The 14,884-nt window shown below is 48.1% G+C and overlaps 1 protein-coding gene across 20 annotated transcripts in view; it reads left to right on the forward strand.

Annotated features, from left to right (window-relative positions):
- Positions 1–14,884, forward strand: part of SRPK2 (SRSF protein kinase 2) — a 312,538-nt gene that overhangs the window by 238,099 nt on the left and 59,555 nt on the right. For 7 of the 20 annotated variants that reach the window (XR_006210657.1, XR_006210660.1, XR_006210663.1 and 4 more), the window contains exons 13-16: positions 2,936–3,005; positions 3,624–3,716; positions 4,045–4,137; positions 14,433–14,748. Coding sequence is in view for 12 of the 20 variants with exons in the window: in XM_042964781.1 (XP_042820715.1) it covers positions 2,936–3,005; positions 3,624–3,716; positions 4,045–4,137; positions 14,433–14,617 (441 nt within the window). In the remaining 8 variants the exon portion in view is untranslated. Of the gene's footprint in view, positions 1–2,935; positions 3,006–3,623; positions 3,717–4,044; positions 4,138–5,933; positions 6,201–14,227; positions 14,341–14,432; positions 14,873–14,884 lie in introns of those variants that run through there. The other 13 variants (XM_042964781.1, XM_042964749.1, XM_042964814.1 and 10 more) reach the window with 6 other exon arrangements.

Raw genomic sequence — 14,884 nt, forward strand, 5'->3', positions numbered from 1 at the left:
CCGTCGTTCCCCACCCCCACCTCCCATCCCTGAAGGCCAAGGCTGAGAGGTCCCCTTCTGTTCTTCTCAGACAACCTGGTAAACACGAGGCGGTGTTTCTCCACTCCTGTCCTTTTGTCGAAGTTTAGAAACATAATATTATATTAAATTCATAATTCCAGTCTATACTAAAGCTCTAGTTGTTCTTGGTGGTGAGGCCTGGAGTCCTTTGATGGCATAAATGGCATGAAGACTTGCAGAGGCCCTACTGGGGTCGCGAGCTCCTGCGTGTCAGCTGGTGTCTTTGCTCTCATCGTGGAGGAGGGCTCTTAGAGCCGGAGGAAAGCACCAGAATGAGGCAGAGAAACTGAGATATGTGTCCCATTGAACCTCTTTTCCTTTTCTTGAGTCTTGGGGCCCCTCCCAACGTAAGTGTATGTAATCTAAAAATTCTGCGTGGGCCGAGGCATCGATTGCTGTGCACTTGTGTGTCACAGGCCCAGAGCAGGTAACGTCTACAGGCTCCGCGATAAGCCATAGTCAGTGCCCTAGAAATAAGAAAAGGCAGACTGGCAAAGTTCACTTGTTCAGCACTTGTCCCATCACAGAAAGAATAGGTGACCTTATTTATTCAGAATCGGGTACTTGGTGTGGGGGGGAGGACATTTCAAGAAAGAGGTGTCTGGTCTCCCCAGGACCTGAGAACAGAGTTTGCTCCAGGGGAACGTCTCCCAAGGGGGTCTAGTCAAGTACAGACGAAGGAATCCAAGATTCCCAAGCATGAAAAATCCCAACTATTAAAACAGTAACAATAGAGATTATATCAGGAGTAACCTACGGAGTTGAAGGCGGTAATCTTTAACCGGCGTGAAGGCAGGTCATGAAGCATGAGGGCCCACATTTCCATCGGAATTTCTGCATCAGCTCTGTCACATGTGGCCTTCCTGTTAAGGAAGTCTTGTCACTCCCCAGAGAACTGGGACCAGATGACATACACGTGAGCCCCCATCTTCCCTCACATCTTCCTTTTCTGTTTTGTTTTTTTTTAATTTTTAATTTTTTAATTTTTTTTTTTTAACATTTATTCATTTTTGAGACAGAGAGAGACAGAGCATGAACGGGGGAGGGGCAGAGAGAGGGAGACACAGAATCGGAAGCAGGCTCCAGGCTCTGAGCCATCAGCCCAGAGCCCGATGCGGGGCTTGAACTCACGGACTGCGAGATCGTGACCTGAGCTGAAGTCAGACGCTTAACCGACTGAGCCACCCAGGCGCCCCTTCCTTTTCTGTTTTAAACCATTTCTGTGTAGGCTTCTTTGACTTGAGTGTTTCATTGGAAACACGTGGGTGCTAATCGAAACAGTCGTCTTTCAAAGAACACTCAGTTGACCTACCTTAGTGTTAGGCTGTAAGAAATAAATTCAACCTGATTGAAATGTGTTTGAGAATGTGTGAGGAGAGAGAGTTCTCAGGGGAGGGTTAAGGAGTAGCCGTGGCCCTCTCCATGGAGCATCCGCAGTGGCTTCTTCTCCATTAGGGTTTCACCCTTTCCTCATGGCTTGTAGGCTGCTTAGTTGTATGTATGTATATATACATACATACATATATATGTATGTATATATATGTATATATGTTAGTTGTGTCCTGGGCGGGGAAGACCCTTCTGACTGTTCAATTTTCCCCTTGGATTTGTGGCCAGATGTGAGGTTGGATAGAGAGGAGAGGCCCCCCGTAAGGACTTTCCCTGGCCCTGCTGCGCCTGCCTGACCAGCTTACTCGGTGCTGGGACGGGCTGGGATGGGCATGTCCGTGTCCTGCGGGATCCTGAGTTCATGCACCAATGCTCTCATGGGGCAGCTGACAGCCACCTTGTCACCCCACTGCCCTCCTTTCTTTAAATAAACAAACAAACAAACAAACAAACAAAATGGTGAAGAGATGTGGTCCTGGCCTGAGTGCGTCCACCTTCGGTTTGTTAAAGACAGTGCTAGGAGACCCCCTCCTGACCCACTCTGGTCATGAACAGAAGGAGGAAATGGGTGGGTGCGGTGATGGTTCATCCGGTGGGGTTCATCAGAGGAGGGCCCTGATCCGCAGGCATCTGTGACAGAGGTCCAGGCCCCTGAGCACCTTTCAGAACCACAAGATCCAATACAAAATAGAAGTAAGTATAGAAAAACCAAAAATAGGATTTAGCCTTTTCCTTTAAAAAAAAAAAAAAATTTTTTTTAAACGTGGTATTCCATCGGCAGAGCAATAGCAGTTGCCATCTTTCTATAACATTAGCAAATTAAACCCATGGTCCTGAGCTTTTTTTTGTTCTTTTTTTTTTAGAACAAGGGGAGAAGAGTGTGTGGCAGAAATGGAAACAAAGGGCATGCTGGGGGTAGTGGTAGCCCTAGAGGCAGGCCAGCCCTCCTTGCCCTCCTCACCTGGCTCCTCCGGGCCCAGGGCTCAGAGCCTTCTGTTTGGCTCGAGGTTTTCCTTTGCTTGAGTCAGAAGTGGCAGAATTGATGAGATGCTGAAAATAGCTCCTGGTTACCAAGGCACGAGGGTCTTTGCTTCAAGAGAGCGGCAGTGCCCGCTTTCCAGGGACCCGATGAGCCTGCGTGGGGGAGGGCAGGCCTGAGTCCTGGTCCCACCATCCAGAGCTGGAACACGTTCCCCTCCCCCCGGGCCTGCACACAGCTGCTTGTCGCTGTGCTTCTCACAAAATGAGAAGAGGACATAGCCTTTACATCCTCCAGTAAAGGGAATGTAGGAAAATTTCTGAAGCTTCTTTGAACTTTTAGGAAGTTCAGAGTTGAAAGAAAAAAGTTGGTGTTGAGCTCTTTTAGAAGGCTCTTGGGTTTGATCAGGTCCTCGGAAAACGTGGGTCTCTTGTATAAGGAGAGAAAGTTGCTGCCTCGGGGGCCAGTGTCTTTGAAGTGCTTAGCATGTCATCTGTTGTGTCCTAGGCATTTGAGCTGGCAACGGGAGATTATTTGTTTGAACCGCATTCTGGGGAAGACTATTCCAGGGATGAAGGTGAGTATTGCCGCCTGCCAAATACCTCAGGCTGGGCCTCCTGAGAGGCCTGAGCTTCTGGAGAGTATTGTGTTTCCCTACCGAAATAGAGCTGTGTTTTGGTTTTCAAACGCCTAGTCGAGATGCTTTCCCCTGAGCTTGAAGCCCCCTCAGGCACAGTGGACGGGCAGCTCTGCCCTTGGCCCGGGGCTGCCTCTCCTTCCTGCTGGCCTCGGCCTGGTGCTCAGCAGCCAGGGAAGGACAGGCTCTGCGACCCCCGAGGCTTCTCTGTGGTCCTTTTGTCCACCGATCTGCCCATTTCACTGTCCTGTCGGGGAGCTGAGTTGAAAACCTGGGAATTCTGGCCTGAATTCCATCTGTAAAGCTGACCATCTCCATGCTTATTTGCTTACAGTGCTGGGGTGGCCAGGGGTGAGCTGGCATCAGTCACCGTCCGATGTTCCAGATGGTGCCTGAGGCCTGCCAGCCCCAGAAGCCTCTGCATGGATGTGCTGCAGACATTGTTGATTTGAATCTATTTCTGATTTTTTACTAATTTCAATTTTTTTCCCTCTTCTTTTATCCCATCCTTCCCTTTGCCCCTCCCATTCCCATGTCCTGTTTTTCTCTCCTCCATAGACCACATAGCCCACATCATAGAGCTGCTAGGCAGTATCCCAAGGCACTTTGCTCTATCTGGAAAATATTCTCGGGAATTCTTCAATCGCAGAGGTAGTACCTCTTCTTTTTGAAAAGCGCCACGATGCAGACAGAAACGGGATAGCACTACTGATTGTAGCGCGAATGATGGCAGACATTTCTCCTAAATTGGAAAGGCAACCTAGCAAAATTCCTGTGCTGATTTAAAAGTTGACAGGGAAGACTGCACTTGACCTTGCCACGGTCTCCCTGTGCATCCGGCGGCACCGGCAGAGCCTGTGCTTGGATCATACAGGTCGCGCTCTGTTTCTGTCTGCGCGGGCGGTAGCAGTGTCTGCATGCAGTGTACTGATTAAACTGTCGTGTGTTTCTGTTTTGCTGGCAATGTTTCCCAATGCAGATCACATAGCATTGATCATTGAACTGCTGGGGAAAGTCCCTCGAAAATACGCTATGTTGGGAAAATATTCCAAGGAGTTTTTCACCAGAAAAGGTAACGGTATTTATGCAACACTAATTTTCAGCATAATCCTCTCCCAAAGGGAGAAATTGTGCATTCACGTTTGGGCAGTGGAGAAAGACCTGGACCTTGTTACAGCTGGGGAATTCTGCCGAAGAAAGCTCTCGAGAAATAAGCTTGAACCATCTCCCATCTGTGGAGTACGGATTTTGTAAGACTACCACTTCCCGGAACCCTCAGTCTCCTCCCTGCCCTCTCCTCTCCTAATCTAAGCCCAGTCTGTGTATTCACGGATTTGTGAAAAGGAGTTTAAGTGGTTTTTCGAAACCAGCTAGACTTCTCTTTCCATTTCTCATGTTGTTCGTGGAGCCTGAGTGTTTTTGCCATGGAGTAGAGGCAGCCTGGGGACAGGACTTTGTGAGCGTCCCTCTGTGTCCTGCTGGGCGTGTCTGAGCTCCTTATGATGTGGGCGCGGGCTGCTGAGACCCTGTGCCCCCTTCTCTGAGAAATGACGTTCTCTTCTCCCCTGCACTATTCACATTGCATTAATAGTTGATTTACTTTAGTAAAAAGGCGCCAGGAATTTATTTTTAAAGAACCCCTTCCCGGCACCATATTGTTTTGTGTGAGCATGTTGGACCTCTTAATTATGTTTTTCCAGCTTGAATATTTTTTTGGCAGTGAGAGGGAGCAGTTGTACCCCCTTTAATAAAGAACTTTTAAAGTTGGTTTGAGTAGGATGTGGAGTTTCTAGAAATTTCTGAAAGTCCAACATGCTCTATCGCTTTCTGCTTTAGTCAGATTTGGAGAACTGGCTTTGACTTTTTATTTTCCTATGAGATAAGGTATTCTTCTAGAGTCATAAATCCTTATTATACCCTTTGGTGATGTCCAGCCACCCAGTCCTTGTTCCCTCCTTTAAATTACACATCCCCGTTAAATGCGCAAGACTCGAGAACATGCTGTGCCGAAGCCGGCAGTTTCCTGTTCCACTTACTCTGAGCACAGCGACCACTGCCCCTGGCTTTCCTAGGACCACCCCATGGGCAGCCTCTGAAATGTGTAACTAGATGCAGTTATTTTCTTACTACCTTTAGAGGCTTATCACAGGGAAAAAAGATGGTCAGGAAAAACTGCTGTTCAGACAACCTGTGTCGATTTTGGTTCTGAAGACCCACCTGGACTTTGAGTCTGGGTCTCATGAGCAAGGTTATGGTTCCCCTCACACGTGGGCCCAAGTAGGCTTGAGGCTAATAGAATGGCTTTGCCACTGAGCTCTGTTCTGTGACAGCATGGTGTGAGGCTGGGCACGTCCTGTCATGTCATCTCTGCACCTTCCATTTCCTACGCAGCACGTGGCACCCTAGTAGCTCATGTCACGTTTGCTGAGGCAGAGTTGTAAACAGGAAAGGAACTGCTCTAAACACGACGGACTTCTAGACGGCAGTATTGCTGAGAGAGTGGGCTAAGTTTCCATAGGAAACTTCTTAAAAATGGTTGAAGGGCTGAAGCAAGGGAAGGCTCTGGATTACTGTGGCTTGGGATTCAGCGTGACTTGTTTTAATCAAGGCAGAGCCCTTCTTCCACATTTCAGAGTGTTTTCACGGCCTGTGAGAGATGGCCTGGCCCCTGGGAGGACTTGGCTGGACTTGCAGTGAACCCCCAGCCGCAGCCATCACCACTGTCAGGTGGAGGCTTGGAGGGGAGGGTGGCCAAGAGCTAGCAGCCTAGTCTGTCATGAAGTAGGGGACATGGCTGACCTGCTGATGCTCTAGGGAGGGGATGGGCACTGGAGGGCGCTGGACCTTACTCAGCACCTGCTCTGTCAGCCGAACAGAGAATCCGCCACAGGCCGACGGACAGGTTCCGGCATCAGGCACAGAGGACCAACAGCCAGTAAAGCCACACGGAGTTTTTCCTCTGCAGCGAGGAGCTTCTCAGAAGGCCTGGGCTCTGCAGTTTTCCCGGCGCAGCGTCTGTGGGTTGGGTACCGCTTACTATCTATGCACAGCGGGGAGGAAGAGGGACACGCACTGCAGGAGGGGACCCGAATGCTGAGGAGGTGAAGTCCTGCTTGTCCACTGGCCTGGGATCAGGTTCGTTCCCAGAGGCAGTGCTCTGAGGCTCTTGGTGCCAGTTGGGCGTGGCTCCCAGGGATGGCACCTGCTGGGTACCAGCCCCGAAGCCCCTCCTCACCCCGTCGGCAGGTGCTGTCTTTGAGCGGGGTGGTGGTGGGGGGGGGCTGACCAGCGATGCTGATGAACTGATGCCGCATAGCAGGTGGCTCTGCTCAGAGCTCCCTGCGTGTAGCCCTTCAGGCCGGAAGGCGGCATTTCTGTCAGCCTTCCTGTCAGCAGCCCTGCTCCTGGGGCCGCTCGGAGTCTGTGCGTGACCACTGCCTGCTCCCCGACGGGGGTACAGAGTGCTTGCCTGGGACCGTGCTGCTGCAGCGTCCCGTTATTACTGCACATGCGCTTTAGGGCCTGCATGCACGGGCTCCGCCAGGGAGCTTGTTGGAAGGTGACCAGGGTCGAAATACATTTGGCCTCCTTGGTAAAGACAGACCAGACGCATTGTGATTCAGTGTTACTGTGGTAACTAGAGTCCTTTCCCCTTCATTTGGATATGAGGGAGAATTTCTGACTAGGCAAGTGATTGGGAATTGGGACCCAAGTCCTTTCCTGATCATTGTTTATTTATAATAAGTGGAGATCAGAAGGGATTTAGGGCTTTTACAAAAGTCACAGAAATAATATTTTGATGAATGAGGGCGTGTCATGAAAATAGATTTTACCATGTCCCCCAGGATGAGAGGAATGATTTGTTACATAAAAGATGGGTTTTGGCATGCCCCACCTAAGGAATGTGTGCAGATATACAATTTGGAAGTAAGGAGATCTTAAATGTATCCGTTAACATTTTTTAAGTGCCTGCATGCCAGAACTGACAGAAAAGCAAAATCAGAAGCTGTTATTAATTTGCTTGCATCCCCTTGGAAAATAGCCAACGATTGAGAGGGAGTGAGCAGCACCCTACCCTGCTCTTTGTCCTCCTGCGGGAGACCCAGGCCACATCCTCACCCTGATGCCTGTGAGGAAGAGCATGGGGTCTGTGTGTTAAAGCTAAAAACCAAGCACAGCTAAGTGACCTCTTCTTAACGTACAACTCTGGGTAAAATGATTGTTACTAGTCTGAACAGTCATTCCTTAGCTGGGAATTTTCCACGCGAGCTGGATGTTTTGGCAAAGGAAGGTAGTTACTGTTCTCATCCTGCTACAGTTTGATAACCAGCAGGTTAACTCCTCTGGGTGTGGACATTAGCCACCAAGTGTCTTTCACAAAAATCCTCTTCACCAGTGTATGAAGATGTGCCCCACTAGAAGTAAGCACCTCTGTGCATTCTGCCCCTGCTTCTGTCCTGTTAGGGTCTGAGGTGTGTGTGTCCCCCGCCCCCCCCAAATTCATGTGTGGGAATCCTAACCCCCAAAAGTGTTAGTATTAGGAGGTGGGGGCCTTTGGAGAGAACATAAGGCCATGAGGGTAGAGCCCTCCTGGTTGGGATTAGTGCCCTTACAGAACAGATCCCAGACCACTCCCTTACCCCATACAGAGGACACGAGAGGGTCTGTGACCCGGAAGGGGGCCCTCGTGTTGGGACCCAGCCCTGCTGGCAGCCGGATCTCAGACTGCCAGCCTCCACGACTGTGGGGAATAAATTCATTCTTATTTATAAGCCACTCATTTTGGTTGTATTTTGTGATAGCAACCGGGATGGAGTGCGACTTGTCCCCAGGAAGTGTCCCAGTGCTTGTCAGGTGATGTAGCAAAAACAGTGCAGGCAGGAGTGCACCGTCCCACACTGCTGAACAGACGTTCTGTCAACACATGAGTGGCCATCGTTTTAGTAAAACTTACTGTTGGAAATATCAGAGTAATTTTTTTAAAAAAAACGGTTTGATTCTAGGGAAGGGCGTCACGTGGGCTGGAACGTGTGAGAGTGATCTGTTGTGTGTTGGACCAGAGACCTTAAGTGCAGTTCAAAGCATGCAAGAAGCCTGTGCAGACAGGGCACCCGGGTGGCTCAGTCAGTGAAGCATCCAACTCCAGGTTTCAGCTCAGGTCACGGTCTCACAGTTTGTGGGATCGAGCCCCACATAAGGCTCCACACTGATGAGCCTACATGGGTTTCTCTCCTTCTCTCTGCCCTTCCCCTGCTCATGCTCTCTCTCTCTCTCTCAAAATAAATAAACTTAAAAAAAACAAGAAAACCCATGCAGAGCATTTGCGGTGCAATGCCGACACGCCCCCTGTGATAGGGCTTTGTTCTGCAGTCTTCGTTTTTAGTGTTTGAGATGAAACTTGTTAGAATGATTTCAACTCCCCTCCAGAATCCCCCACATCAACAGATTCTCTTACTTGTGTGAAGAGCGAAGCCCGCTGTGGGCTTTGGGCCCGTGTAGGCTGGCGCTGTCCCGTTCATCATCTAGGCCTCAGGTGGTGAAGCCCGTCGGTCGCCGCGGTTTGCTGACTGCACAGGCAGGTGGCAGGTGCCAGGCCTTGGCACCATGCCACCTTGGGGATGCGTGGGGCTGATCTCCCCATGAGCCGGGCCCTGTGCAAATGACTAGAAAAGGTTCTTCGCACTAGTGAGTCTAAAACTTTTAAAACGTGTACTTTAATACACTTTTTAATACAGTTTCACTTTAAGCATCACTTGTGAGTTGTGAGTACCCTCTGTGAGATCAGGACCCCTGTCTGTCTTTTTGGTGCGGGATTCCCCACAGCCCGGTGCCCAGTAGTCACAGAAAATAACTTCAGACTAGAAACATGAAGCTGTGTTGAGTCCTCCTTTCTGGAGAGCCAGAAGCAGGTGACACTGTGTCCCCCTTGTCCCAGGACGGCCCTCGTGGCACCCGCACGCCCGCACACAGGGCCCTGTTTGAAGGCTTGCGTGGTCTAAGGCCCTCCCCTGCTAGGGTTGGGGTGCAAGGCGGGAGGGTACGGTAGGGATGGTGCGGTGCCCTGGAGGCAGACCGGAGGGACACTGGGCACACCACAGAGACATTTTGGAAAATAACAGACCACAGGCCACAGCTGATCGTAAGTCTGAAACTAGCATTTTAATCATTTCATTTTGAATTTGAGCATATGATGCAGAAAAAGTAATGAAATTATTGCTCTCAGGTGTTCAGTTCTAGTTAGTTCATCCCACATATTCCTGTCATTTATCATGATTAGTGTGTATTTTTACTGCGTGCATTAACGCAGTGTTGGGATTCTTTTAAAGCTATTACTTTGTTTTAAGCTTTGTTCCAGTTTTATTCAGATGTAATCTACATACCGTACAATTCACCCTTTTAAAGCGTACAATCGAGTAGTTTTTAGAATGTTCCTGAATTATGTAGCCGTCACCACTGTCTAATTTCAGAATATTTTTATTCTCGACAAGAAACCAATCCTTTGCCCATTAGCACTCATTCTGGTTTCTTTCCCCCTGACCCCTGGCAGCTGCTGGTCTTCTCTCTCTCTGGGTTTCTCTGTTCTGGACATTCCATGTGGATGGAATCCTACAGTGTATGGACTTTGTGATGGTTTCTTCCATGTGTTCCGGTGTTTCAGGGCTCATGCGCTTGGGTGCATGTGTCTGTACTCTGCTTTTGACGTGTGGAGAGACCATGTTTGGTTGCTTCACTCACCAGTTGATGGATATGTGGGTGTCTGCTTTTTGGCTCATAAGAACGCTACTGTGACTATTGTACAAACTTGTGGATGGACCTGTTTTTACTTCTCTCTCTTTTTTTAAACTTTATTTATTGATTTATTTATTTTGAGAGGAAAAAAGAGAGGGGCGGGGGGAGCCCGCGTGGGGGAGGGGCAGAGAGAGGGAGAGAGAGTCCCAGGCAGGCTCTGCACTGTCAGCACAGAGCCCAGTGGGGGGGTTCAGTCTCACCAACCTGTGAGATCATGACCTGAGCCGAAAATAAGAGCTGGACGCTTAACTGACTGAGCCATCCAGGTGCCCCTGTTTTAACTTCTCTTAAATCACGTGTGATAGTTGAAGTATAAAACTTAAATTTTGATGAAGTCCAGTCTTCTACTTTTTCCTTTGTTACTTGTTTTTGTTATTTGTGCTTTTGATGTCACATCTAAGAAACCATTTCCTGCTTCTAAGTCCCAGAGATTATTCTGTTTTCTACTAAGAATTTATAGTTTTAGTTCTTAGGCTTTGGGCTGTGATCCATTTTGAGTTAATTTTTGTATTTGTTGGGGGTAAGGCTTATACAGATACTGAACTCAGATATTGACCTACAAATTTGTAGGAATTTCTTCAAATTTCTAGTTTTGTGTCTTGCTTGTACCAGTATTTGTGGACAGGTTTCCTATCTATATATGCCGTGAAATTTATCTGAATCTATTTTATATCATGGTTTCTTTTCTAGTTACCAGTATTCCCTGAAATACAGTACAAGGATTTCCCTCATAGTCTCCTATATGCTTATATGCTTAATTCTGGAATATTACAATTTCAGTGAACAAAATAAAGTATTTCCCTTCTCACAGATCACTTAAAATGATATTCAGGAGAAGTCTGATGGAAGTACTTAACTTTTTTCCTTAAAAAGCACTCTGATAATCTGGGCCTGGCGAGTACAGTAGCAGGTCCCAAAGCCTTGACTTGGCAGGTGAAGGAGCCCTCCCTTGGGGCCTGTTTCTGTCTGTTTTCCTGGGCTCTGTCAAGGTGACTCTGCCTCCAGGGCGGATTAGGAGCATGAGGGGCTGCTGAGGGCAGGGTCGTCCATCTGGCCTTGCTGGGCTCCCGAGGAAAGACAAAGTGGTACTCAGCGTTCTTTAGGAAGGAAAGGAAGGAGACGGTTTAAACGGTAAAGTCTTTCACTATTAAGTGTCTGGTTATTTGCAGAATGTGTTGCAGTGGAACATATCTTGGTATACTTGCCTGAGAGAGAAGAAGTTGTCAAGGTAAAAATTTGTTAACTTGTCCAGGAGCCACTTGTACAATAGGAGCAGATAGCGAAAAACAGTCTCTCAAGCGTTTTCTTATTTCATTTTGTATTCTGAGTTGTGGTAGCAGAGGTGGCCATTCACGAGGCTGGAGCTGGGGAGGGGACAGGGTCCCTGCTCATGGGACGAGCCTGTTCTAGCGGTGGATGTGCACGTTTGGGAGTTGAGGGCTTGTTATTAAAGAGCCTTTAGCAACCATTTGTGAGACTTGTTTCTTATTGAATTGAGCCTAAGAGTTTGTACATGGAATCATAGGGCCTAGGCAAGTTTATTTCCTGTGTTTTTTCTTGGCATCAGTTTTTCCACCTGTCTCCATAAGGCATATGCTTGTTCTTCGAGGTGGCACTTCGGGGTTGTCACGGTAGCGGTGTCGGGCATGTGTACCGATCGGAGCTGAGGGTTACTGTGCCTGCTGCATATGCTCGCGTTACAGACAGCGTCTTCGCCCACAGGTTTTTTTGTGTGTGGGATTGATTACCTGGTCAAAGTGTGTTAGGTGTTCCAGTCGGTTCTTTGCAAATGTTTTTATCAGTTTATAGCTAGTTAGGTCTGAATAAATAGATTTTCGGGGCCTTTCAGCTTGTGTTGTTCTCATCACTGTTACTCTGCAGATTTTAAGGCAGCTGTTGTGGTAACACTTCTCTCTTTTCATGGAAGATTGAACCTAATTTCATGCCTGTTGATGGATTTTAAACTGGCCCCCTCCGAAATAGATCCCTCAATGTTCTGATCGGACTGTGCTTCTCAGCTATTATGTTCATTTGCAACCTCGGGGAGTGTTCGTTCCAGGTCAGAAGAGATGAAGGTCCGTGAAGTTCTCTCCCCCTTCCAGAGGACACGTTTTGGAATGTTCCATGTGAACTTTCTTAGTTTCCTGCAAACCTTGCTCTGGTGAGCTCCACGGTCTCTGTAAGCCAAGGAGAGCTGTATTACGGAAGATGCAGAGAGAGAAGCCACCTTCTAACAAAGCTGCTGTTTGGGGGGGTACCTGTTTTCCATCTTGAAGGGCGCTTTGAAGGTTACTCTTGTGATCATTCTCTTCTATTCTTCTTTTAGTACCAGACGCTGGGCCATATAATTTCCCTCCATGTTCCCAAGTAATATGAAATAGTATTCATCAGGTTGACGTATCATGGTTTGTTTCTGTAACCACGGTTCTCCTGTCACTGAGCACCTGTGATTTTGCAAGTATGCGTGGTGGGTGGGTGGGGGCTGGGGGGATTGGGAGGGTGGTGCCAGGGTTTATTTTCTTAGGCTGGATTTCCAGAGCTGGAATTTCCAGATTAAAGGGGATGAGCTTTGAGCCATTGCTCAGACTCTGTTCTCATGGACACAGTCTTCCTTCTACAGGAGGAAACACTTTCTCCTCTCAGATGGCCCTTTCGCTACTCCCCTCCCCAAAACAGAGCTGACCTACAGTCTGTAAGCCATGCCGAACTCCGTCCTCCGTTTACTTTGCACAACATCCCTCCAACAAGAAACATTCCGTAAAGTTCTGTTTATCCCAGATCTGGTGTGTGTGACGATTGCAACTCTGTAGACATACCGGTTCACAGGAATATAATTAAGAGAGAGTGGAGGCTGAGAGAAAAAAATCCTAGTGGGTGGGATTACAGGTCATTTCTCCTTCTGTTTTTGTACTTTTCTGTAAGGTTCTTTTATTTTCTTTGTGATTAAAGAAAGAGGAGAGTGGTCTAAATTGAGATGCGTAAACGGGTGAAACAGACCAGGCCTCCTGAGAAGACCTAGTAAGGAAGCATCTCTTAATACACACCGTGAGACACCTGGCTTGGTGGGTGGACAGAGCAAGTGGAAGAGGAGAGGACAGCTGGCCCTCGTGTGGGGCTACATGTGGGGTGCCTGCCTCAGCAGGACCGGCCAGCACTCTGAGCCCAGAGCTGTGCCTGTGCGGGGGGAGCGGGGAGCAGGCCCCGGGCAGCCCTTCCTTGTCTCTGCCACCCGCAGGGGAGGCCTCTCTGCCTACAGGGGAGGGGCATCCTGTGAACATTTCTAACGGGAAGAGAAAAGGAATTAATCCTAATGAAAGGTATCCTGACCTTTTGGCAGTTTGATTTATTTTTTATTTTTTTATTTTTTTTTTTTAATTTTTTTTTTTTAATGTTTATTTATTTTTGAGACAGAGAGAGACAGAGCATGAATGGGGGAGGGTCAGAGAGAGGGAGACACAGAATCCGAAACAGGCTCCAGGCTCTGAGCTGTCAGCACAGAGCCTGATGCGGGGCTCGAACTCACGGACCGCGAGATCATGACCTGAGCCGAAGTCGGCCGCTTAACCGACTGAGCCACCCAGGCGCCCCTTGGCAGTTTGATTTAAATCAGCTTTTTTTTCCTATTATGAAAAAGGCTGTCCTAGTTTTCAGACCATTTACTAGATCGTTGGTTGTTCTGTTGTGTTGGTCGGGGCTCCTCGTAACCTATGGTTTCTGTGGTGCAACTAGCACATGTTCAAGATTTGATGTCCTGATCTCTTAGATTTTACAGCCAGTGTGTGGAATTGAGTGGTGTTTGGTTCACCTTGGCCTCTAGAGCTGTGTTGTCTGGTACAGGAGCCAGTGGCTAATTGTGGCTGTTTAAACAAATTAAAACTTCAGTTCCTCAGTCGCACTGGTAACATTTCCAGGGCTCGGTAGTCACATCTAGCTAGCAGCTGCCATATTGGATTAGTGAGCTAAAGTACACCTGCGCCATCCAAGAAACTTCTCTTCAACAGCACATTTCTAGACGGAAGGACTCCCTTTTTCTTTGCATGGTCACATGCAGAAATAATGATCCAAGGAGTTTATGTAGTGTGTTTCTTAAAGCTTTTTCTAAGCAAATTTACAAATTGCAGAAGATCCCACATTGGAGGGAGAGTGCCTTTGTCAGTCTTTGCAAATGAAAACATTCCGGGTGTGGTGCCCTGCTGGCTCAGCCGGTGGAGTCTGTGACTCTTGATATCAGGGTCCTGAGTTCAATCCCCACGTTGGGTTATAGAGCTTACTCAATAATAATAAACTTAAAAAAAAAAAAACCACCCTGGGGGACTCAGCACCTCTACTTACTTAAAAAAACCTGGAACTGATTCGAACTGTTCCCCTTTCAGTGAACCCCTTGTTTGCATTTGTCAAGCTTACGCAAAATAACACGGCCACAAAGACCTTTCATGGTCACTGCTTGGGGGGAAGCCGGCCTTTGGTGTTGCCTAGTGTTGGGCAGGTAGGTGTCCGCTTCACTGAAAACCTGGCCGGACCACCAATGGGAAATGCGCGTGTGGAGCTTCCTTGACACTGCCTGTTTCTTCCCCGTAGGAGAACTGCGACATATCACCAAGCTGAAGCCCTGGAGCCTCTTTGATGTCCTTGTGGAAAAGTATGGCTGGCCCCACGAAGATGCTGCACAGTTTACAGATTTCCTGATCCCAATGTTAGAAATGGTTCCAGAAAAACGAGCCTCGGCTGGCGAATGCCTTCGGCATCCTTGGTTGAATTCTTAGCAGATCCTACCAGTAGAGCATTCTGAGCTAGCAAATGTTTTCCAGTACATTGGACCTAAACGGTGACTCTCATTCTCTAACGGGATTACAAGCGAGCTGGCTTCATCCTCAGACCTTTATTTTGCTTTGAGGTACTGTTGTTTGACATTCTGCTTTTTGTGCACTGTGATCCTGGGGAAAGGTAGTCTTTGTCTTCAGCTTAGTAGTTTACTGACCCACTTTCTTCTGGAAACAATAACATGTCTCTAAGCATTGTTTCTTGTGTGA

This window comes from Panthera tigris, chromosome A2 (assembly GCF_018350195.1).
Source record: "Panthera tigris isolate Pti1 chromosome A2, P.tigris_Pti1_mat1.1, whole genome shotgun sequence".
Classification (NCBI taxonomy): domain Eukaryota; kingdom Metazoa; phylum Chordata; class Mammalia; order Carnivora; family Felidae; genus Panthera; species Panthera tigris.